At 43.5% G+C, this 24,672-nt stretch overlaps 1 protein-coding gene across 1 annotated transcript in view; it reads left to right on the plus strand.

The window, feature by feature from the left end:
* The window catches only part of LOC121439148 (titin-like), a 59,495-nt gene that overhangs the window by 2,085 nt on the left and 32,738 nt on the right, over positions 1-24,672 (plus strand). Inside the window, exons 2-21 of the mRNA XM_041639649.1 lie at positions 194-297; positions 2,308-2,511; positions 4,864-5,151; positions 5,660-5,745; positions 5,838-6,079; positions 10,035-10,365; positions 10,905-11,057; positions 11,726-11,863; positions 13,090-13,221; positions 14,279-14,416; positions 14,942-15,079; positions 15,563-15,700; positions 18,935-19,234; positions 19,345-19,467; positions 20,986-21,273; positions 21,551-21,616; positions 22,306-22,564; positions 22,767-22,827; positions 22,936-23,151; positions 24,315-24,457. Coding sequence (XP_041495583.1) covers positions 207-297; positions 2,308-2,511; positions 4,864-5,151; positions 5,660-5,745; positions 5,838-6,079; positions 10,035-10,365; positions 10,905-11,057; positions 11,726-11,863; positions 13,090-13,221; positions 14,279-14,416; positions 14,942-15,079; positions 15,563-15,700; positions 18,935-19,234; positions 19,345-19,467; positions 20,986-21,273; positions 21,551-21,616; positions 22,306-22,564; positions 22,767-22,827; positions 22,936-23,151; positions 24,315-24,457 — 3,535 coding nt within the window. The 5' untranslated portion in view covers positions 194-206. The remainder of the gene's footprint in view (positions 1-193; positions 298-2,307; positions 2,512-4,863; positions 5,152-5,659; positions 5,746-5,837; positions 6,080-10,034; positions 10,366-10,904; positions 11,058-11,725; positions 11,864-13,089; positions 13,222-14,278; positions 14,417-14,941; positions 15,080-15,562; positions 15,701-18,934; positions 19,235-19,344; positions 19,468-20,985; positions 21,274-21,550; positions 21,617-22,305; positions 22,565-22,766; positions 22,828-22,935; positions 23,152-24,314; positions 24,458-24,672) is intronic.

Raw genomic sequence — 24,672 nt, forward strand, 5'->3', positions numbered from 1 at the left:
CCCCCCCCCCCATTTCCCTTAAATTAGCTCAAAGGTCAGCTGCATAAACCCCAAGAGAAGGCTTCCTATTGCTCTAGGGCCACCTATGCCTAGAGAAATCCATTTGGAAAAGCACATGTCTTTGTCTCCACCACGTAGCTGCTGAGGGGCCCTGAGGATCAACATTTTCACTGATTTTTCTTTTCCTTTTCAGAGTGCCTAAAAAGATGACCACTCAAGCACCGACGTTTACGCAGCCGTTACAAAGCGTTGTGGTACTGGAGGGTAGTACCGCAACCTTTGAGGCTCACGTTAGTGGTAAGCCATATGGATGCTTTCTTTTCTGTTCCACCTGCTTCCCCCAGGATTTTGTTTTTTTTTTTTTGTTTGTTTGTTTTTTTCTGTAGGCCCTGAAATCAAGTTTAAACCCTGCTTTTACTATGTAAAATTGGCATAACACCATGGAAAGGTCATTTTAAGGGCATACCGTTCACAGGATGCTGACAATGTAATGATTTGAAAATGTTTTATTCATATTTATAATTCCACAAAGCAAAAATAATTAGCATTAGATTAAAATTTGCTGTCAGAATCTAGCAACTAAGTAGGGCCAAATCTGGCCATTCTATATTTGGGTTCAGCCGCAGAGCCAACGTGACAGACAAGCACCCTTGTGCTGTGGGGTTTAGTACAGAGCTTCTGGGCAGCTAGTCTGTACCTCAGTTTTAGATGTTACATAGGAAAAAAAATTTCATCAACTTCCCATAGGTGCCGGTGCAGTGACTACTCATGGCAATTATTTTACTGGGTTCTTCATGTTACTAAATTATTCTAGTGAATTAAAGAACTCCCTTCTGCAATTAATGGCAAGGCACAGTACTATCTGCTCTTTATATTCAAAGAGTACAAGCATTTTCCCTAGAATTGCATTTGAAAGGCATTCCACTCATTTCTTTTTGGCCTCTTTTTCTTCATCACTTGGTTCAGGGATGATTCTAGATTGTGCATTACCTCATGACAAGTGAGGGGGAGCCATCTATAAACTATACTGTAAATAATTTCAAAATGACCTAATCAACCTGTCTCCTATAGAACCATAGCTGGTCATGTATGATTATATTATTAAATGATAACTATGATTAGTTCATAATTCAGTGCATCCCTGTGGTGAATTCATTTTCTCTTTCTCTCTCTCTCTCTGTTTTTGGTTTTTTTTTTTTTATGTGTGGCTTGCAATAAAGATATATGCTAAAGTTTCCTTTTCATTCCTGTTTCTGTATTATGTATGGGTCTTACGTAACTGTCTAATACTTTGCAAAAATATCATAACATCACTCATTCTCTATTAGTAGAACTCAGCTCAATTCTCCTTTTGCCTGATGAACTCTTAAATGATGACCTTATTTTCTTCAAATCCTCTATAACTTCTAAACTGAGCAGAACACGCATGAAGTCTGCGGGAATTTGCCTCTTTGCACAGTACTGGGAGATGACATTTTCATAGATTCAGAGTCCTTCCAATTGTGTGCCTTTACATTGTCTTACAAATAGGTCATAGATGAAGTCTGACACCCACAAATTAGTCCATTACACTCTTCACTCGCCCGTAATGGGAGGTTGGCTCGTGTAAGGACAACACAGTGAACATTCTGTTACCAACGAGAACAGTCACAAGCATCCAGGTCTGGTGCAAAGGCAACATTCCCTGAAGTAGCCGTCCAACCTCTGACCACATTAGGCTTTAATAAAACCTGAAGCCACTGATACTGTTCTTAACCATAAGTGAAGAGACCCTGGTTCCCTCTTGCTGCTCCGACTTTCTGTGTTGTTCTGGAAGACCGGATTTGGCTTTGGAGTTAGCATGAGGAACAGCCTGTCCATGTGGGGGCATTTTGCTGCAGTCACATTGGCAAGGGCACTCTGGACAGTGTCCCTGCAACTGTAGAGGAGGGAGGCATGCACAGCCTCCTGGGGCAGGGCTGGAAGGTGGCTTTGTGCCTCTAGTCCTCGTGTTTTCAGGATGACAATGGCCATCTCTCAAAATTATTGCAGCACTCAACGCTTAGAAACCCCTCTCGTTGTTTTAATCATGTCTACTTAAGTGGTGAAGCTACAGTGCACCTCAAAACCCAACTCCATAAAAAAGGGGTAGGGCGCTGTACAAACCACCAGGTGTTCCCAGGGGTGACTGTCATGCTGTTGTTACCACTAAACAGGGTTCCACGCCAGCTAGCTCTAACAGGCCTGTGCAAGGTCTTGCAATGATGGGAAAGAACAGAGGGCTGGACCATGTCCACGCTAACATAAATATGACTGCTTACCTTCCAGGTTCCCCAGTTCCTGAGGTGAGCTGGTTTCGGGATGGCCAGGTGATTTCAACTTCCACTCTGCCCGGCGTGCAGATCTCCTTTAGCGATGGCCGCGCTAAACTGACGATCCCCGCCGTGACTAAAGCCAACAGTGGACGATACTCCCTGAGAGCCACCAACGGGTCTGGACAAGCGACTAGTACTGCTGAGCTTCTTGTGACAGGTAGGCCAGTGGGGACCAGCCTGTCCCCAGCCAGGACAGAGGGAGTCCAGATAGAGCTACACCCACAAAGGAGGCAGCTCCCAAGCTGGAGAAGGATCTGCAGGATGAATGTCCATGGCTGTGTGGGTCGTGCAATTTAATCCTCTTTGAAGATGAATCACAAAGCGGATGAGAAGCAGTGTCTCTGTGTGTATTGCACACTCAAAGCATGCTGAAGACACGCTAAAGATCTTGTTCCTCAGCAGGGAGAGTTTAGAGTCTTATCAAAGAATAGGCTATATTTCAGAAATCACTGGGAGTGTCCACTTTAAAAGGCATTGCCATGATTCTGACGAAGGTGGTCTGTACCCTCGGCATTGAAAAGACTGTGCAGTAAGCATACTCAGAAAAGGGCAAATGTTTGTTCTTCAAACATGTGCCACCACTTTCCCTTAAAGCCATTTTCAGTTACCTTGGTAGGTCTTGTCTGTCCTTCAGCTCTTAACAGGACAATCAGACACGAAGAACAAGAGTTATTCTGTAGACTACATAACGATGTCTTATACAAACTCTTGCCGTGTTGCATTCCATGGTCATAAATGGCCTAACTAGAAAGCTCACCAGATCGCTTAAGGGTGAACTTGAATGTGCAATCAGAAAATTCAGAACTAGAAAAAGTATGATAATTTAGAAACACATTAGTCCAATCCCACATTTTATCATCCATCCTAAACCCTATGTACGGTCACACCCTTCCCTGGGGGAGAACTGGAGGTTATGATGGTCACACCCTTCCCTGGAGGAGAACTGGAGGTTATGATGGTCACACCCTTCCCTGGAGGAGAACTGGAGGTTATGATGGTCACACCCTTCCCTGGGGGAGAACTGGAGGTCAATGATGGTCACACCCTTCCCTGGGGGAGAACTGGAGGTTATGATGGTCACACCCTTCCCTGGGGGAGAACTGGAGGTTATGATGGTCACACCCTTCCCTGGGGGAGAACTGGAGGTTATGATGGTCACACCCTTCCCTGGGGGAGAACTGGAGGTCAATGATGGTCACACCCTTCCCTGGGGGAGAACTGGAGGTTATGATGGTCACACCCTTCCCTGGGGGAGAACTGGAGGTTATGATGGTCACACCCTTCCCTGGGGGAGAACTGGAGGTTATGATGGTCACACCCTTCCCTGGGGGAGAACTGGAGGTCAATGATGGTCACACCCTTCCCTGGGGGAGAACTGGAGGTTATGATGGTCACACCCTTCCCTGGGGGAGAACTGGAGGTCAATGATGGTCACACCCTTCCCTGGGGGAGAACTGGCAGTTAATGATGGGGGTCATCATTTTCTCCAGTGGCATAGCTGCTGGCAAGATGCTCTTGCTCAGTATATAACTTCCCACCCAGGCTTGAGCCAGAAACCCCCATTAAACTCAGTGGGTCACTCATACCCAGAAGTCATGATAGAGGGAGCGGCTTGTTGGGAAGAAGGGCTGTAGTGGGAGAGGGAGGAGGGTGGGAGAGGGAATAGGTTAAACACAGCTGAGACTCATTGTAAAAATTGTGGAATTGCCAAACAACTAAAAAAAAACTAAAGGGGAAAATTTTCTTTTAATATAATGAACCAAGGAGGACACCTTCCTTTCTACATGAAAGCCTGCCACTGTTGGGGCTGGCATTTTAAATGCAAGTAAATATTTTGGTCCTTTTAATAGCACTCTGGTAGGAGGAATTCTTAGAATAAAGTTAAACTTCAGTGATTGAGAAAGTCGTGGTTGCACTCATTCTGCCAACCACTGGAATTCACTTTAGTGAAATTTTGGTAGTTTACTAAATTGTCTTAGCATGTTAGCAAAAGGCAGGATTCAAGCATTTGGAAGTCCCAGGAAGGTCTAGAATAGTACAGCAACATCTAGACTTTTTGGTAAAATATTTAGTTTCTCAGTGAAGAGGTTTACTGGTCTTACAGAAGATCAGGGCCTGGCTTCCAACACCCACATGCTGGCTCCTAACTACCTGTAACTCCAGTTTGAGGGACCCCAATGTCCTCTGCTGGCCTCTTTGGGCACCTGCATGCGTGTGGTACACATAATCCCATTCACATGCACATAGATATTAATAAAACATTTTAAAAGCCAAATACAGTAGCTAAGGACAGCAAAGCAACTACAGTGAATACGGGCAGGCAGCCTTCCCTTGCTGCTGCCTTCTAGCTGCCACCCCTCTGGGGGAACTGGGTTCAAGGACAGTCAAGGATGTTGGCTGGATTGGGGAGTCAGTCTCTGCTTTGGGGCTCAGGGCTGTAATCGTTTAAAAATACCTTGTTGGGAGCACCCCGACTCCTGGGCCTGATTCCCTTCTCTGCCCTTGGCAGCGGAGACAGCGCCACCCAACTTCGCTCAACGGCTGCAAAGCATGACTGTGAGACAGGGGAGCCAAGTACAGCTCCAAGTGAGAGTGACTGGAATCCCTACACCTGTGGTGAAGTTCTACCGGGACGGAGCCGAAATCCAGAGCTCCCTTGATTTCCAAATTTCTCAAGAAGGTGACCTCTACAGCTTACTGATTGCAGAAGCATATCCTGAAGACTCCGGGACCTATTCCGTAAATGCCACCAACAGCGTTGGAAGAGCCACTTCCACCGCAGAATTGCTGGTTCAAGGTAGGTGGTCAAGGTTCAGGAGGAAAAGGGTAGGATGGAAGCCTGCGGGACCAGGGATCTGCCTGACTCCCCCAGAGGCAGTCCTGTGGGACCAGGGATCCTCCTGCCTCCCCGAGGCCGCAGTCCTGGGGATGCAAGCAGGAGCTAAGATCAAAGCTACCTTTTTACTCACCGCCTCCCCCCTCCAGCCCCCCCCCCCCCCAGGCAGAAGAAGGCCTCTAGAGTTCTAGTTCAGTGTTGAAGCCCACTGCAGCCATTTACCCAGGATGAGAACCAGAGCACAAATCAATTAAGTGATGTCCATCTCCATGTTATGGGCAAACAATGGGATATTTAAATAAGTAATCTAAGGACATTACTTTCTAATGACATGTTTTCTATCTTTAAATCTAATTATATTCACACGAAAGCCACAGCCTGCTACAGTTTCTCCGCTATCACACACAGGAAATTGTGCTACGAACCCTGGTTTTTCCCACCTGAAACACACGTCTTTCTGTTTCCACAGGGGAAGAAGTAGTACCCGCTAAAAAGACAAAGACAATCGTTTCGACTGCTCAGATTTCAGAAACAAGACAAACCCGGATTGAAAAGGTAATTTTCCTATAGGGCAGCCCCCAGCCTTCCGGGTTGCTGCTTCCCTGGCTTTTCTCACTCACCGTGACCGCTGTCTTCATTGCTTTCAGAAAATTGAAGCCCACTTTGATGCCAGATCAATTGCAACAGTTGAGATGGTTATAGATGGTGCCACCGGACAGCTGCCACACAAGACACCTCCCAGGATACCCCCCAAACCCAAGTCAAGATCTCCAACGCCACCTTCCATTGCTGCCAAGGCACAGCTGGCCCGACAGCAGTCCCCATCACCAATAAGACACTCCCCGTCGCCGGTCAGACACGTGCGGGCGCCGACCCCATCGCCGGTCAGGTAAACCCTCTCTTAGAAGCTCATGGAGTTTTTAAAAAAATTATTATACAAAGAGACCCAAGAAGTCCCGTAATGTGATCCTTATCCTCCTCATCTTCCATGGGTTAATTGAAGATAGATATAAACTCAGGCTCTGAATTCTTATTCACAGTCTGTTCAACAAATACACACTTTGGAGGCAAAATATAACAGGGGGAGGTAAGAATGATGAAACTTGAGAGTTAAATCTCTCCAAAGCCGATCAATCACCCAGACTACTTGCTTGCGCTTTGATTTGGGGCACTAGTTATGATAATATAAGAATGCCTACAATGTGTGTTTACCCCCTCGGTGTCCGCTTCCTCATGTGTTATCTCATTAAATATTCACAACCCTGAAGAAACGTGATTCCCAATAGTTTTAGGTCAGAAACTCGAGCTAGAGAAGTTATGAGGCTTTCCCAAGGTCTTTGTTGTGTCCTCTGTGAAATAAAGGAACTCGCAGCCGTAATGATTTGAAGCCTTTGGAAGGAATCAATGAGCTCATTACTTGAAGGTGTCCCTTGAAAACAGAAAATCATTATTCAGACACTTGTACTCTCAAATAATAAGCAAAACCTTCTAAATATTTTCCATGTTTGTTAGTCTATCAAAAACATAAAGTGGATTTCTACTCTCAACTAAAATGTAGAGAGTTTGCAAGGCGAGCTTGTATCATCAGTGTTCAGAAATTATACAATCAAACGCAAATTACCCACCGCATCTGAGACTTTGCAAGTTAGTTTAAAAATGGGGTTTTTAATATGATGAGCTGAAAACTACAAAATTTGAGCACGCACAAGGTGTATTTTAATCAATTCAAATGAAGTAAAAAAAAAAAACCCATATAGATCAGGTCCCCTTGCTAAAATAAAGTGGAATTAATGAGATAGTTGACCTAAAAAAAAATCCAAGTTCGCTGTAAAGTTTCTATTATGAAAATAATATGATGGTATTAGGTCTAGCCTCGTGGAAGAATGCTTGCTGGCTTGGGGGAGGATTTGTGTTTGACCCAGCAGTGGAAAAGGAGGAGTAACCAGAATTCCATATTCAGGGCACAGACTAGAGGGTACAGAAATAGATCTATATATACAGGGAAATTGTGTTTTTAATCAAGGACAACAGTATTCACACATAAGACTGTTCTAATTAGATGTCTGTGTGGAAGAAAAGCAAACCCGGGCTTCTGCCTCATATCACTTACAAAACCAGTGGCATGTTGATTAAAGTGTTAAATTAAAAAATTAACGAGAAACTGGCCAGATGGTTTGATGGGCATAGGCACTCACCCTCAATCTTGGCCACCTGAGTTCGCTCCTTGGGACTGCATGGGGGGGGGGGGGACAGAAAAAGCTAAATCCCAGAAACTGTCTTCTACCCTCCCATGGCATGCTTGTACCCACCCCTGACACTGCGTACAGACACACACGTACATGCACATAAACACGCACACATGCACACAGATAAATAAATGTGTTAAAAAAAGGGATAGGAGAAATGTTTATGGGGAGAACTTTTAAAAATAGATTTGCAGAGCCACAATAAAAATGAAAACATCTCTATAGTGAAAAGGCAGATCATTGTTAGACTAGATAGTGAAGTTATGTGAGAGAAAAATGACCCGCTCCTTTCTGAAGACGCTCCCTAGTTGCTGCTGGGAAGGACCATAAAGAACATCAACTAGTAGCTATGTCGTGAACCCTGGGAAGTTAAGAGGGACTGAGAACAAAGAACAGGAAATGGGGAGAGTGCTACCCAACCAGATGTATTTAAGTGCTCCACCTGAAAAGGGGAAATCAATCCTGCAGAACACACTTTAAAGTGTGGGGATTGATGCAGATGTCCGATTAATACACTACGACATGGTGGGGATCTTCTAGTTCTATGTTGGTCACTTAAAAGTAACTGAAGCTACTTCACCAGAACTAACATGAGAACTTACAAAAAGCTCAGTTTAGTAAAGATATCCCTCATGTTTTTATGTGTTTAATCTCAGCTGTCTGCAGGTTTGCATACATGAAGTCACTCACAACACAGGCCAAACGAAATCTCTGAGACATAACAGCCTTTCTCTCTTTCCAGCTCAAGCCTGAGGGTCATGTAGAATTACAGACATTTCCTGACCGCCCCCTGGAACACAGTGGCCATCTTAGCCTTCTGGGAGTTTCATAGTAGGGATCCGGTTAGTTAGTCTGCAAAATTTGCTTTAAAATAATTACAAAATAAAAATGCCAGCTTGTGAAGAAAATAATGCTTATCCCAGATAGACTCCTTCCCAAAATGTCCTATGGCTTAATTTTGATTTTTGTTGTAGATAAAGCAAGCATATTTTACTGGACGAGGCACATTGTAGCCAGCTGTGACCAAGTGATTATTTTTTTTTTTTATTGCAAGTGCAGAAATAAGCATTTTCCGGTAATGGCTCAAATTACATTGATTTTCGCAGTTATGGGCTTACCTGAAGCCTGCTGTTAATCACTCACGTCATGCTAATCATGTCTCAAGCTCTTTTTGAATTAATCCCACTGGGCTAGCAGCAGCAAGAACAAAGCACGCCCAAACTAGGAAGCTCCAAACTAGGAAGCTCCTGTTGCTTTGCTTCCATTGGTGTGGACCCCACACCATTCTAGCCTGGTCTTTGTTACCCGTTCCCAGGCCATTTCTTTTCACTGCGGCTCCATACTGGTTAGACCTCCCTTCAGCTTGATTTCGATGTCTTTTCCAAAATACAAATTGTTCCTGTTCACACACACAGCCTGTTAGGAGAAAATGACTAAACGTTTCTTCCTGAAACCGGTTGATGTAATTATTCTGCAAAGTTATTCTGCATTTTAGAGAAAATGTCACTGGTCCCTCAGCGTAATTGGGAGAATTGTTTTGTTTATGATTGATGTAAACTAAATACCCTATTCAAGTGCCAGAATGCATTGATAAACATGGCCCCGTGCGTAGAATCTGTGAAGCAATGCTGCCACCAAGAGGTAAAATGGAGCAAACAAAGGAATTGCTAATTAATTTTGGAACAAAAACCATTATCTTCAGATAGCTGCTCTGTACCTAGAGTGACTGGTGTGATAATAAGCTGGCTTTTTGTACTATCACTGTTAGGGTCTAATACCCATTCCCTTTGGTAGATGATATTTGCGCTTCAGATGTATATAATAAAAACGGACAGTGATAACTATTTTGGAAAAAGATACTTTATCAATTAATAACAAGGTTTCAAAGCAGCTGATTTACAAGTTAACTTTAATATTACGTAAAGGAAGTTCTCGGTGCAACAATATGAAGGTGAGGGTAGAAATAAACTCGGGGGAATTAAAATGAGTGACCCACAAACACTTTTGGCTAGACCAGCAATCCCACGCTGCACACATAGCACAGCCGGATCCCCAAATGACTGTGTAAGGCTCTCCGTGGCCTGGATAATGATGTGGTTGAGATAAGGGAAGAAGGGGAAAAGGAGGGGGAGGGCAGAGGGAGGAAGAAACGTGGCTTGTTTAGCCAGGAGTGACAAAAGCATTTAGTTACCAAAACCGAATAACACCAGCACACCTTCTCCTCTCCCCAGCTGGAGCTGGGCACACCTGTCCTTTTTGTGGCCGTGTTTGGAGGACGCTCCCTTTCACTGCCTTGTTTTTATTTTTTTATTTTATCTTTTCTAATGTAAGAAGGTGAGACAGGGCACACAGATTTCTAGCATACTTAGAATTAAATCTGATTCCCTTCTGGGGTTACTGCAGATAAACACAGGGTTTATTGAGATTTAAAACGAATTACTTTCAGGTGCGGTGTGTACCCTCCAGACAGCCTGTGGGGGGCGCACATTTGACACCCTGCCTGGAAGCACCACCAGAGTTTCATGTGCCCTCCAAATCCCACCATGCCTACTGGAGTACCTTGCACCCAGGCTCTGACCTTTGTTGTTTGGTTTCCAGGTCTGTGTCCCCAGCAGGGAGGATCTCCACTTCCCCTATCAGATCTGTGAAGTCACCACTGCTCATCCGCAAGACTCAGACAACTGCCATGGCCACAGGCCCTGAGGTGCCTCCGCCTTGGAAGCAAGAGGGCTATGTGGCCTCCTCAACTGAGGCTGAGATGAGAGAAACGACAATGACAAGCTCGACCCAGATCCGAAGAGAAGAACGATGGGAAGGGAGATACGGTGTCCAAGAGCAAGTGACCATCAGTGGAGCGGCAGGCGCTGCAGCCAGCGTGTCAGCCAGCTCTTCATTCACAGCAGGAGCTGTCGCTATGGGGACTAAAGAGGTACAGTCAGAAACTCTTTGCTTTTTCCAGTTCGCCTTCTGGTTGCTCTGACCCAGTTCCAGGCATGGAGCAGTCCAGATGGGTTAGAGAGGAAATGCATAGGAGCCTAAAACTATAGCCAATATGGCCGATCAGGTTTGGTTGGCACCTTTAACTGAGTCAAAGACTCGTCTGTGAGGCTTGCATCAAGGATGGGTTTTAATAATGCAGGTAGTAATGACAATTATGTGTGAATATATTTTGTTTCTTCTCATACATAGTTCAGTTTTCATAAATTTTCTACTAAGTTGTCGTTTTAAAACAGTGGTACTCAACCCATGGGTTACAACCCCTTTGACTGACCTCTATCTCCAAAATTATCTAGATTTTTGATTCATAACAGTAGCAAAATCACAGTCATGAAATAGCAGACAATAGTTTTACGGTTGGGGGTCGCCACGACATGAGGAACTGTATTAAGGGGCAGGAGCATCCGGAGGGTGGAGGACCGCGGAGGACCGCCGTTTTAAAAGCCTTGCACGTGTTGATTGGCAACGCAGGTGAAACAGGAGGCAGACAAGAGCGCAGCTGTGGCAACTGTTGTTGCTGCCGTTGATATGGCCAGAGTGAGAGAACCAGGCATCAGTGCTGTAGAGCAAACTGCTCAGAGGACAACCACGACTGCTGTGCACATACAAGCTGCTCAAGAACAGGTACGCTACGCGCAGGGCCGTGGTGGTGGGGTGCGCAAGCGCATCCGAGTGGGCTCGGTTCTGCTTTCGGTAATTGGGCTTTCCAATCCCTTGTGGAAGCGAATCCCGTTGAAGGCCACAGGCCGCCCAGCATGGCCCAGGCTTTTAGAGCTGCCCGAGGAAAAGGTGGCCAGAAATATCAAATGTGTGCAAGCTGTAAATATCACAGGAGCAGACCGGGTTAGAAGAAATGCCTGGGCTGTGTGTGGCAAGCTGAAGTTAACTACTGTTTGTAAGACGTCCAGGGACTGCTAGAGGCCGGTAGGCAGGAACAAAAGGCGGGTCAAAGTCTGGGTTCAGTTCCTACCCAAGCTAGGTGTGGAAACTACTATTTTAGGGCAGACATAGATTTCTCTAAGTTCCCCCCGAAGGACCCTGGCTTTTACTTTCCTCAGAACCAATGTGACATTTGATTATCGGCTGGAAAGGAATATAAATCCAGGGTCACATCCCCCCTCATATTTGAGTAGATGTTGTTACAGTCTAAAAGCCTCTAGCTTTCATCCCTATGTGTGGGGGAGTTGGAGGAGGTTGGGAATTTGGGGGGCTGACCAGAGTCCTGATGGATTAGTGGAAGCTTCTGGGTGATGGGTACTGAATGTTTCCCTTCTTTCTTTTATGAAAATCAGATGAAAAAAGAGGCAGAAAAGACTGCAGTAACCAAGGCTGTAGTTGCCGCCGATAAAGCCAAGGAACAGGAATTAAAATCAAGAACCAGAGAAGTGATTACAGCAAAACAGGAGCAGACGCACATAACTCAGGAGCAGGTGAAGGTGATTTTTGACTTGCGGTGCCCCCATGTGTCGATACAGATGATATTGTTTGTTTGTAACTCTGAAACAAGTTAATTCCAGGGCCATGTGTCTGGTTTCACATAGGTGACATCCTCATAGCATCTATGTGTATTCCTGAGCACTTGATACCAACACCCCTTAGCATCTCTGAGCATTCATATTTGAAATAAAATGAAAGCCTATGTCATCTAACTTAATAGTCACCTACACCAATCATAGGTTTAACTATGCAGCTGTGTCTAGGGAACAAACAGAGTTAAAACCAAAAAGATGACCTAGGCGCTGTGCTAGGTAGGATCAAGGGAGGATGGACAGGAAATCTGAGTAGGCTATTTTAAAAGCTTAGCACTGCTTGCTGATCCTTGGACATTAGCACATGGGTTTCATACGAGATGCACAGCATGATATAGAGTAAGTCAAATGGTCAGAGACGGGATTAGAGCATCTGGGGACAGATGGGAGACAGCTTCCTGATAAGGCTCTTGGCTAGTGGAGCCGAATGTCTGCAGGATGGTTTGAGAGGATAAATTCTCAAATCCCTTTTTACCCTGTGGTGTGAGTTTCAGTGCTAAGATACCCGAGGATGGGATCAACTCACTCCTTGGACATCAGGTGGAAGCAAAACATCCTCTGTGGCTTAGGATTTGAGCAAGACTCTGCCAAAGATAGATGCCAAACATACTGTCCCATTGTGTCTCAATTTTAGATAAGCCTTGATATTCAAAACCGTTATCATATTTAGAAACGTGTAAAACAAAATATAATAGAAAGGCAGATGAGTGTAAATTATTCTTGGATTCTCATATTAAAATAAAGAGCCAGGCAAAATTACTTCTTGTGACTTCCATAGTCAAATTCTGAGCTCTAAAATTACTTTCAGACAACAAAATTAGCACCTAATTAAATTACCTATAACCATCTATGGAGGGCACAAATCTTGTTAAGGTAAATTACAACTGTCTACAAAACAAGCAGTCTTGAATCCAGCGATCCCTTTCCTCTAAAGAGACTTACTGTGTATAGAGTTCAGAGAGAGAACAAATGTGTTCTTATTAATTAAGAGATGATGATTCAATTAATGATATCTCCAGAAAGGGAACTTCACACCTCCAGATTCCTACATTGTTGCGTTTAATATGGTGATAGCCACATTGGAGACTGGGAAACAATGAGATTCTGTTTTTGATCATTGATTACAGATAAGAAAAGAAACTGAAAAAGCATTTGTACCAAAGGTAGTGATCTCCGCAACCAAAGCCAAAGAGCAAGAAACTAGAATCACAGGAGAAATGACCCTGAAACAAGAGCAAAAGCAAATAACTCAAGAAACAGTAAGTCTGGCTTTGTGGGTTTTACAAACGGCCCATTTCCGACCAGCTGCATGTACCTTAGCCCAGAGCTTCAGACCCGAATCTCTGCTCTCTCTTTCCCTCCTCCTGTCTGCCTGTGTCTAGAGTTGAAACCTCTCCCTGGTGGGAATTGTTTTCTGTGTACTGTTTTGTGCCCGCACCACCAGTTCATGCAAACTCTCCTTGAAGAGTTCGGGAGGTACATCCTTAAGCTTTCTAAGATCATAGATCAACAGAATATACACCTCGATTCTGCTCACTAGCTACTAGCCTGTCAGTTTTGGACACGTAGCCTGAGCCCTTTGTCACTCAGATTGGGACCTTCAGCCTTCGTGCAGTGATGAGGTACACGCCTGCATGCACCTGCTGGCACACAGGCACATACCTGCGTCCCAAACACTCTGAGCAGCAAGAAAAATGTTGGACTTCAGAGAAGACAGTGCCCATAATTCCTGGGAAGTTAAGATATAGGAAACAGGAAGACAAATTTGATGTCACCGAAGTCTACTTTTCTCCCCTTTGTCACCAAACTTTAAGGGACAGGGGTTTATATTTCAAGTTCTTTGACCCATTCTCTTCTCGCAGCTGTTGGCTAATCCAAGAGCTACTTTCTTTAAAGTCCATTTGAGAGCATTGTCATCTAAAGGGTTAACCAGAGTCAGCTGCCCAGGTGTTGCTTACCTCATCTTCAGGATAAAAGAGCCTTCTAGTGACCCAGGAATCATGCTAGGCAGTATTTTGAACATAGGAATCCCTATGGCCATTGTAACATTGCTGATTGATGAGTTCAGTCAGTGGGGTTTTTCAGCCAATCAGCAGCACCCGTTCTTAACATGTCAGCATAGCCCAAAGACATCACATCTTGGCACAGTGTATTAAGGGACAACTTGGTAGAGAAGTTCATTCCTAGGAAAACACACGCTTAGACCTCTAAAATGGGGATGTGACATCTTTACCTCATCACTAAGTCTTTAGTATTCTGAATGTAGCCTAGCCATCTTACCATTTCTTTGAACTTCATTTTACTCTACAAAATCAGATAAGACAGGAAGCGGAGAAAATTGCTGCATCCATGGTGGTGGTTGCTACAGCCACGTCCACAAAACTAGATACAGCCGTGGGCCTTCAAGAAGAAACTGCCATACAGCAAGGTCAAATGCACCTCGCTCACGAACAGGTGACGACTTCTTGCTGGTGTGAAAGACACTCATGTGTCCTGTCACTCACAAGTCACCCATATTTTCATCACGGCTCTTAATCATCACTGTTCGTCTTCACAATCACACGAACCTTCACCGCCCATCTGGCTTTCACGGTCACTGTCATTCCTAACTCTCACCCTTTCTTTAGATTGCTACTAATAGACTATCATTCATCCCAGTGGCTTCCTATGGATCTAGACTCCAGTATTCAAGGCAAAAGTATGCATGGTTTATGTCTCTAACTGGAACTTCAAGTAGATTAAAATAGGCACAATGTTACAAAATGAAGGAGCATAGCTTAGTCTTTTCTTCCTAATACATGCTGTTTTAGCATTCTTGCCAGTGAAACACTATGAATGATCAAGACCATGCAGTAATGTGTAATGAAGTTCTAGGAGCAATAGGAAAACCTCTGCCTCTTTTCCAGTTAGGTTTTCTTATTAGAGGCTCATGAAATTTATTGACATTGTCTTACCTTTCTCTTGAAATCCTATGACCAGATGATGAAGGAAACTAGGAAAACAGTGGTACCCAAAGTCATAGTTGCCACACCCAAGATGAAAGAGCAAGATTTAGTATCAAGAACTAGAGAAGCCATCACTACCAAAAGAGATCAAGTCCAAATAACTCAGGAGAAGGTGAATGCAGATATTTGAGATGGGAAAACACCTAAGTTAATCTCTAGTAAAACATTAACTATTGCATAGTATGAATTATTAATCTGTTTTCTTTTTAAATTCATAACTGAAAATAGTAAATATGCAACTGAGTACCATTAACTTTTCCTTCATATTGATATTCACGCACCTGTAATACCTGTCATTCGTTTTGTTAATTGTTATTATTCGCATGAGCATTGGCATTTTAATTTAATTTCTAAAAGCAGTATAGGGAAGCATCTAGAAATGATTTTGCAGATAACATTGCTAAGTTCTGTGATTCTCAGTCTTTCAATGTAAGCACTGCTATGTGAGTATTTAACTCTAAGTGAGTTTATCTTTGCATCCCACTAGCAGGGGAATGGAGTGTGTGAATTTGTGTGTGTGTCGGGGGGGGGGGGGTCATTCTCTGAGTGTCTGAAGCCCATACGACTTAAATTTTGCTTTTACCAAAATAATTAGATGAAAAAGGAAGCTGAAAAAACTGCCTTGTCTACAATAGCAGTTGCTACTGCTAAAGCCAAAGAACAAGAAACAGTTCTGAGATCTAGAGAAGCCATGGCAACTAGACAAGAACACATCCAAGTTACCCATGGAAAGGTGACTGTGTTATCCCAGTGTGGAATCCACGATAATCTATTAATCCCCCACCTCATGTGCAACCCCCACCATAACACATTAATACCAAACATCAACCTCCCTGTGTAGGAGACACTATTAACCACATTTATTTTTAGATAATTAAACAATTTGAAACTAAAAAGTGAAGTTATTTATCGTTGTGCACATTGCAACCTATTTCTTTTCCGGTTTGTTTTATCATTGTTTTCAACTTTTTATTGTTAACACCTAGAAATCCTCCGCAAGTTAGTGACTGAAACTGCGCGAGGGTTAATTTTAAGAGACTCAATGAACATAAAAAAAAAATTGTTGTATACCAGTAATGATGAGTCTGACAGTGAAGGATGTGTATGTGTGCCTCTGTGTATGTGTGTGTATGTATGTATGTGTGTGTGTGTGTGTTGAGGAGTCATGAATTCAGTGCATTATGCCACAATCTAAGGATTTATTTTAGTACCTATAATTTTTTTCATGTGAAACTTTAACATTTTTTCGCCCGGTAACTATCAGAGGAAAGAAACAGAAAGCTATAGAGCCTGCTGTAGCAGCTTCCACTGAAACTGCACACGTTGCAGTATTGAGAAATCTGGAGAAAGATATACCCAAGCAGGACAGTTCTATATAAGCTATGAAAAGTTTTACCTCATCTATTTGCAGCTATACAAATCTCATGAATTAAACTATCTCCCATAGCTATAATTCTCTATAAATATGCTATCCACCCAAGTTTATTCTCTATTGGGGAATGGCCACTAAAGTTTTCAGTTTGTGTCTTGTTTATGTGTCCCCCAGTGTCAGTTTCTATCACAAGACCTTCAATTAATTTTTTTTCTAAAACGAGATTTAAGATAACATTCAAACTTTTATCTAAGTCTAATATTTAAAGGCACATCTGCCTTCTGGAATTTTCATATGCAGCAAGTTTTACCATAAGTCATATTTCAAGAATTATGGTTGAATTTCATTTCTGTCCCCATTCACATAAATGTGTCTGTCTTTGTTTTGTTGTGGAATGGTAGCTAAGGGTGGAAGCTGAGATGATAAATGTCCCTATCTAAGTTGCTAGTGGCCACTGTAAAGCCTACTGAGCCAGCTACACGGCCAAGGACTGCAGAAGGACTGGCCATTAAGCAAGAACAAACATATTTGCAAGAAGAGCTGAAAGTTGTGGCGTGGAGGTGAACTGCGTTGTCTCTTCCCGTCATCAGCTCGTATGACGTCTCATCTGTCACGAGCCCGTGTGCTCCCTGTGCTCCACCTAATGGCTTTGCTTGTCAACAAAACGTGACAGATTATTAGACTCAGGCTGAGTCCTCCAGAGGCACAGTTAGCATCTCTAGTTATAAGAGACCACGCTACGTAACACTCTCCTTAAATTAATTCTCAACATTTAACTGGTGTAAATTGGGGTCTCCTGATCCAATTTGTGTTCATTCTTATCTGGGCTCCAAGAATAAAAAGGATATTTAAGTCTACTAAGAACTAAGAACAGCTACCAGAGTTGAATATTCATTTGCAATTGTCCACCAAGCAGCATATGTACATAGATTATATATATATATATATATATATATATATATATATATATATATATATATGTATATATGGTACATTTTTTTCACGATTTGAAATATATTGCCATAATTAAGATTTTGGAGCATACTTTTAAAATTAGAGGCAATATTTCTTGTCTCAGTTGTGTGATTTCTGGTCAACTGAAACCTTAAGTCAGATTTCTTGTCATTAGAATAAGGCTAAAACTTCCATAGGCTGCTTCATATCACAAGCTGCTCAGTAGGTGCCAAGAGATGCACTGGAAATTCGGTTTATCTAGACGAGTGATGTGTTTGCATTAGCGGTCTCTGTTGAAGACGAACAGGTGGGAACATCTGTAGCATCATCTAGTTACCCATGTGTTTTTATAAAAGAAACTACTGATAAAAACAATTAGCTGACTTGAGCCTCATGCATATATGTGGCGCCTTTGAAAATGCGACATGAAGGGGAGATGATCTTTGCAGCTTTCCAAAGCAGATTAGAGTTTTATTCTTCTGAGGAGGAGATTCTCTCTAAAGCCTATGATTATAAAAGGCCTAGTCCCACCTTTTAATAGGCTTTGTTTATGCCTAAAGAATGGTCCGGAGGTTACTTTTTTAAAGGTATCTAGGTTCTATACTTGAAGCTCATTTCAGATGCACATTAGACCACAGTCATGGCAGAAGCAAAGACTGAAGACTAATGGAAGGGTCAGTCTTACGTCCACAATGCATTGGATGGTCACAGCCACATGACTATTTGGAACCTTTCCAGTGCCGCACAGAACTAAAAGATGTATGCCTCGTCAGCTGCTTCCCTTGCTTTATGAGAACGCCTTTGCAAATCGCGTTCCCGTTCACATTAATCAGATTCGTAGGAAGGAGAAAATAATATTTGTCTCTTTGCTTTAACTCCCAGCAAAGACGAAAGCAAATTGAACTTCAGTGTGAAAGGTTGTTCTCCTGAATCCAGACATGATAACGCTCTCATTTCAATCACAATGTTTTTCTTTGTGTGCCTTAAGAGAGCTGTTTTTCTAATAGATCGAACCCAGCTCATCCCCAGTGAGTCACGAGTAAATTCAGGCGTTCGTTCTCCGATCGGGAGCTTTCATTTTCTCTCACGTTTGCATGCAACCCTGTCGCTCTACAGCAATTGGTTTTTCTGGATGTGATGATGACAGTATTTGAGGATGCTTTTATCTTTGCTGTTGCCATGTCAGCGCCAGACTAGATGACTGACAAAATAATAAAAATAATCAATGAGGACAACCTGCTGCAAAGTTCTTCTTTCCCAGTTGCCAGCTGATTGTCTGTCTAGCCTAGGGAAATTGTTTGAAATACTCAAAACGTCCTTAGGATTTTATATCTATATTGTGTTGTGCTGTCTTGTGTCTCTGTGGTCTACTGTCTAGGATATAGCAGCTACGGGCAGTATATATAAGTAGGAGTCTCTGAAATGTTCTAATTAATGAAATATAAATTTTTGGAAGAGCCAAATTATGTTTCCGAGCAATTAACCTTTGTGTATAACCTGAGTACTCTGTAGTTATCACAGCCTTTACCTTTGTCTGTTCTGAGTAAGCCGGGGAGCAATCCCAGGAGAATGTCCCTGGGAGGAGATGTCCAGGTATGACTTTGACATCGCTTTCTGTTAACTTGGGAACCTTGTCTCCAGGTCGGCGTTGGGAAAAAGGCAGAAGCCGTGGCTACCGTTGTAGCTGCTGTGGACCAGGCCCGGGTGCGAGAACCTAGAGAGCCCGCACATACAGAGGAATCCTACACCCAGCAGACCACGTTAGAGTATGGTTACAAGGAACACATCTCTGCCACGAAAGTGCCCGAGCAGCCCCAGCGCCCAGCCTCCGAACCCCACATCCACGTTGTCCCCAAAGCAGTCAAGCCTGTCGTGATTCAGGCTCCTTCTGAGACTCATATCAAAACTACTGACCAAATGGGAATGCACGTATCATCACAGGTGAGTCCGCTACCGCATTTAACTGTGTGTGTGGGGGAGGGGTAGGGGGCAGCGATGCGTGCTGTGGGCACCTGGTGGACAGTGACGTCACCGAGTTTCATGTCATGTAGGTCAAGAAAACTACAGATGTATCAACCGAAAGATTGGTCCATGTGGATAAACGCCCCCGCACAGCAAGCCCGCACTTTACCGTTTCAAAAATTACTGTCCCTAAGACAGAACACGGATATGAGGTAAGATGTGGAACATAATAAAGATGGTTGACTCTAAAAGAACAGGTTCTTGCTTGTGGTGCTGGCATCTTAATGTAGCCAATTGGGTCCCTTTTTGGTAAGGTGCCAGTGTTCACAGTGGACTCAGATACCAGAACCCTGTCTTCTGGAAAAGGTCTTCTAGGGTGAAGTCAATAAAAGGTTGTTATCTTCCAGCCAATCCCAAGACAGGCTTCTCTGTCTCTTGTTTCAAAGATGGTTCAAACTCAGTAGCTTTGACCAATGTATGTCTTTCTTTTTCTTTTCTTTTTATTTGATTTTTGCTTTTTGAAACAGGGTTTCTTTGTGTAGCCCTGACTCTCCTGAAACTTACTTTGTAGACCGGCCTCAGGCTCGGAGATTTTCCTGCCACTGAGTTCTGATTGCTTGATAAAAGTCATGCGATACTACTGCTCGTCTTGATTAGTGCATTGCTAATCTTTTGTAAATGTTAGTAGTTTATATAATATGGTGCCTTATAAGCTATGGGACATGTCCAGTAACCTAACTGCATGGATTTTAATAAGAGTAGACAGTGGCAAGTCAAATATTCACATGATTCATACAGCAAAGTGGAGACTGTCTGTTTTCACTTGTCACATAGACTTTTGGCTATCAATCAAATGGGCAATTTCAAAATATTCTTAGAATTGTTCAATTAAAAAAATTAGTTTAAGTTTCCCTTTATAATGGTTCCCAGTGCAGCATTCGTTATTATCACATGACAGTTAAATTGGGTTGTGGATTGACACAGCCCTGGTCTAGAGTCCTGCTTCTGTTTCTTATTAGTCCTGCCACACGGGGAGACACATAACAATCCTCAATATTAATTACTAGAGTTTTTATGATAAGAAGTTGCCTTCTCTGTCCTCCAGGCATCATAAGCAAATGTAGAATGCTCATGTTTGGGAATCATCTCAAATAACTGCTGAAACCAAATAATCACACACATACCCCAGGATAGAAACAATAAGGGGCCTTTCCAAATACTGTTCCTGATGTCTACTTTTACCTTCCATGTAGACCTGTGGCTGACATCCAAGTGTGCAACCACAAAGTACTTATTAGAATTTATCGATATTCTAAATTTTATTCTGACTTTCCTGTTACAATACAGGTTTCAAATGTAGCGTTCATCAGAAGTGAGTGAAGGAAATTCCTCACTGAGCTCTAGAACAGCCATAACTTAAGGGGCACCTCATGCAACTCTTTACTGGAGCTGTTTTGAAGTTTTCTAGCTAAATAGAAATAACCACTAGCTTTATACGTTGGCTGACCTCTGCCTTTTCATTAACTATAAGAGAAATAATGAAAGTATTTGGTCACATAGAGAGTTTCTTGATCAAATATGTTAGAGCCAGCCATGGTTCATGTGTCTATGATGCCCACACACGGGGGCAGATAGAGTGAGGCCCGATACCAAGACACCAGTGCGGGGCATTTCTGATTGGCCCGTATAACCACAGCTCTGCAATGCCATCTCACTGCTCTTCCCTCCAGGCATCGATAGCTGGTACCGCTATCGCCACGTTACAAAAGGAGTTGTCCGCCACGTCTTCTACTCAGAAGATCACCAAATCGGTGAAGGCACCCACCGTGAAGCCTGGAGAGACGAGAGTGAGGGCTGAGCCCACCCCTTCGCCACAGTTCCCCTTCGCCGACATGCCGGCGCCAGATACTTACAAGAGTCAAGCTGGCATTGAGGTGAAAAAGGAAGTTGGGGTGAGCATCACTGGCAGCACGCTTCGTGAGGAACACTTCGAAGTACTGCGTGGCCGTGACGCCAAGGTGGGTCGCCGACAGGCCACGTGGGCGTTCGTCTCTCTTCCTGTGTTCACGCTCCATTTTATCAAGCATGCTATGGAAGGGAGATGGTTTTTGCAGAAATACTTTTATTACTTGGTGTTCGTCTCTCTTCCTGTGTTCACGCTCCATTTTATCAAGCATGCTATGGAAGGGAGATGGTTTTTGCAGAAATACTTTTATTACTTGGTGCAGGCTGCTGGCTCATGAGCTTTCCCTTCACCCTGTGGCGGTTTTGTAATCTCCTTTCTCAAAACTGTAGGTAACAGAAGCAGCCCGCGTGCCTGCACCTGCTGAAATCCCTGTTACTCCGCCCACCTTAGTCTCGGTGAGTAAACACATTGGCACCTTGGCCCCGTGCTCAAACCCCTTCAACATGTGCTAGCAAAGGTCAACTTCTCATACTTTCAGGAAAGTGCCTTAGTGAGGGACAAGCTCCGGCTTTCACAGGGTACCCTGTTTGGCCAGGAAAGGGGACTTCTGGCCAGGAAAGGGGGCTTCCACCCAGTAACCATCCTTCTGATTGTTTTTAATGATCCTGATATACGTATAGCATTATAGGAACTGAGGGGATGTAACGAGCAACTGGGCCCTCTGGAGCCTTTGACTCTCCACCAGGGGAATGTACAAAAACAGTTCATAAAACCCAGAAGGTTCTCAGCACCCTGGTGGGGGGAGCATGGGAGGATCAGCTTCAGTTAGGGATCCCGTGAAAAAGCTGTGTCAACAAATGGTGTTGGCTGCTGAGCCTTACAGCTTCTCTAGAATTGAAACGTGAAGATAACAGAAACCTCCTGGCTATGTGGCATTAATGTCATTCCTCTAGAGAGATAGGGACATGCCTGGCACTGATTTCAAGTTGGGAATATTCTAGTTTCCAAGTCTGTGCTAATTGTTCAGGAGTCCTCATCATAGGGCATCTGATGCCAATTAAAATGTTCAAGCCCCAACCATATATTCGACCTAATTTAGAGAGGTGATTAATGAATGTGTGCATTCCTTTTCTTCTCTTTTCAGGGCTTAAAAAATGTGACTGTCATAGAAGGTGAATCTGTCACCTTGGAGTGCCACATCTCTGGATACCCATCTCCCAAAGTGACATGGTACAGAGAAGACTACCAAATCGAGAGTTCCATTGATTTCCAGATAACCTTCCATAGTGGAATCGCTCGTCTCATGATCCGCGAAGCCTTTGCGGAAGACAGTGGACGGTTCACATGCAGTGCCGTGAACGAGGCTGGGACCGTCAGCACGTCCTGCTATCTTGCTGTGCAAGGTTGGTGGTGGCTTTCTTCCTTGATTCTCATGTCCATCCCCATTCGTGTCCTCTCTTTCAGTAGCCACATCCTTCAGGAGCAGTTTCTGTCCTGTGTGGAAGTTATAGAATAGATTACAGGGTCCACTGACTGTGGACGGCCTCTGCGGTCATGTGTGGAGCAGACTAGAGGCTCAGGCCAATGTCACCTTTTGTCTTCTAGTGTCAGAAGAGTTTGAGAAGGAAACAACTCTGATGGAGAAATTTGCCACAGAAGAGAGACGGTAAACCATTCTTCCCCCAGTTTAGATGCTGGTTTTGCATGGTTTCTTTCCTGTAGTTACTGGTCCATGGCTACCTAGCAGCTAATAGGAATGACATTCTCTTCCCAGCTTTGTCGAGTCACGGGACGTGGTCATGACGGACACCAGCATCACGGAGGAGCAGGCAGGGCCTGGAGAGCCTGCTGCGCCTTTTTTCATAACAAAGCCAGTGGTCCAGAAACTGGTGGAAGGTGGGAGCGTCGTGTTTGAATGCCAGATCGGTGGCAACCCAAAGCCCCATGTCTACTGGAAAAAGTCTGGCGTCCCTCTCACTACTGGATACAGGTACTCTGATGGCTGATAATAGCATTTCTATGGGGTGTTAGGTAGATATAAAGCTATATGGATATTTTAGAGAGTATGCATATCTCTCTATGGGGTACAGCTATGTGGATATTTTAAAGAGTATGTGGATACTTAGATACCCTAAAGAGAAATAGAACTTGCCTTCCCCTTCAACCCCTTAATGCAGATTCCCTAATAATTAAACCTTATTAGTTATGCTGAGGTGCTTTATATTCCCATGGTTTGAAGGATTAGTTTTGGTACAAGAGACTGACATAAGGCTTCTAGACAAGCACTCTACCATGTAACTATATTCCCAGGCTTTCACAGAGACTTTTTTTTTTTTTTGAGAAATAAAGCTTTGCAAGAAGAGGAGAGGGAAGACATATTCTACAATTCCAGCTTATTGAACTGATAGTGTTTTAAGAGAAAGTCTTACACACCCAATCCCAGAAAATATTTGAGGGAACGTTCAATAAATGCATACTATATTTAAGTTGCCTGACAATAAAAATGGAGATTATGTAATGGAGAAAGCTAGTTATGCATGAAAACCTGTGCTAATAAAGTTGTGCAGCTGAATTAAAGGGAAATGTAAACACATAGGTGTTATTTCTTATGAATTGGATCTACAATGTACCAGGGTCTAAATACTTAGGTATTTAGACTTTATAGACTTGATTCTTTTTACCTTTAAATAACTCACAAAGAGAAATAACGAACAAGGAGAAAATACCTATTGTTCAATGCCCACATCACTTGCCAGCATAAATGCTGAAGGTCAATATTTCTCTATGTGGCCTTGGATTCTGTTGTTTGTCTCATTGTGGCGAGTTTCCTGTGTTGCGCAGGCATGCCTGAGCTTCTGGGATCAAGCAAACCTATGTACCTCAGCCTCCCATGATCCTGAGACTATCAGTGCATGCTGCTATGCCTACCTGAGTCATCTTTGACATAAAAACTTAAAGTTTTGATCCTCCTTTATGAATCCCGTGCATTTTCTCAGTTTTCAACAGATTTATCCTCACTTCTCGGTAGAACGTACACGCAGGTCTCCTGTCAGTGAATTCTGTATCCTAGAGCCGTTCACAAGCAAATTTAGCTTTTTTATTCTAAGGAGGGTTGTTTATGACTGATGTTTTCATTTCTCCCTTCCCATGAAGATACAAAGTGAGCTATAACAAACAAACTGGAGAGTGCAGGCTGGTGATTTCTATGACGTTTGCGGACGATGCTGGAGAGTACACCATCGTCATTCGTAATAAGCACGGGGAAACTTCGGCGTCTGCCTCCTTACTCGAGGAAGGTGAGGACTGTCCTGAGCTGTCCCTGCCCAGCATGCACTGAATAGAAGGAGAGAGGCTGAGTATCTGCAGGAAGACAACTTGCAGCTTCCCAGCCCTCATAGTCACCCCATCCCTTTCAGCCTCAGCTACACAGACAATGTTTTAGACCACAAAGCCCAGGAAGCCATGCTGTGACTAAACTGTTGATCCCTGGCAGTAGTTTCTCTTTGGTGAA

The sequence above is a fragment of the Microtus oregoni genome, unplaced genomic scaffold (genome assembly GCF_018167655.1).
Source record: "Microtus oregoni isolate MIOR12 unplaced genomic scaffold, Mior012 000060F_007, whole genome shotgun sequence".
NCBI classification, from domain to species: Eukaryota; Metazoa; Chordata; class Mammalia; order Rodentia; family Cricetidae; genus Microtus; species Microtus oregoni.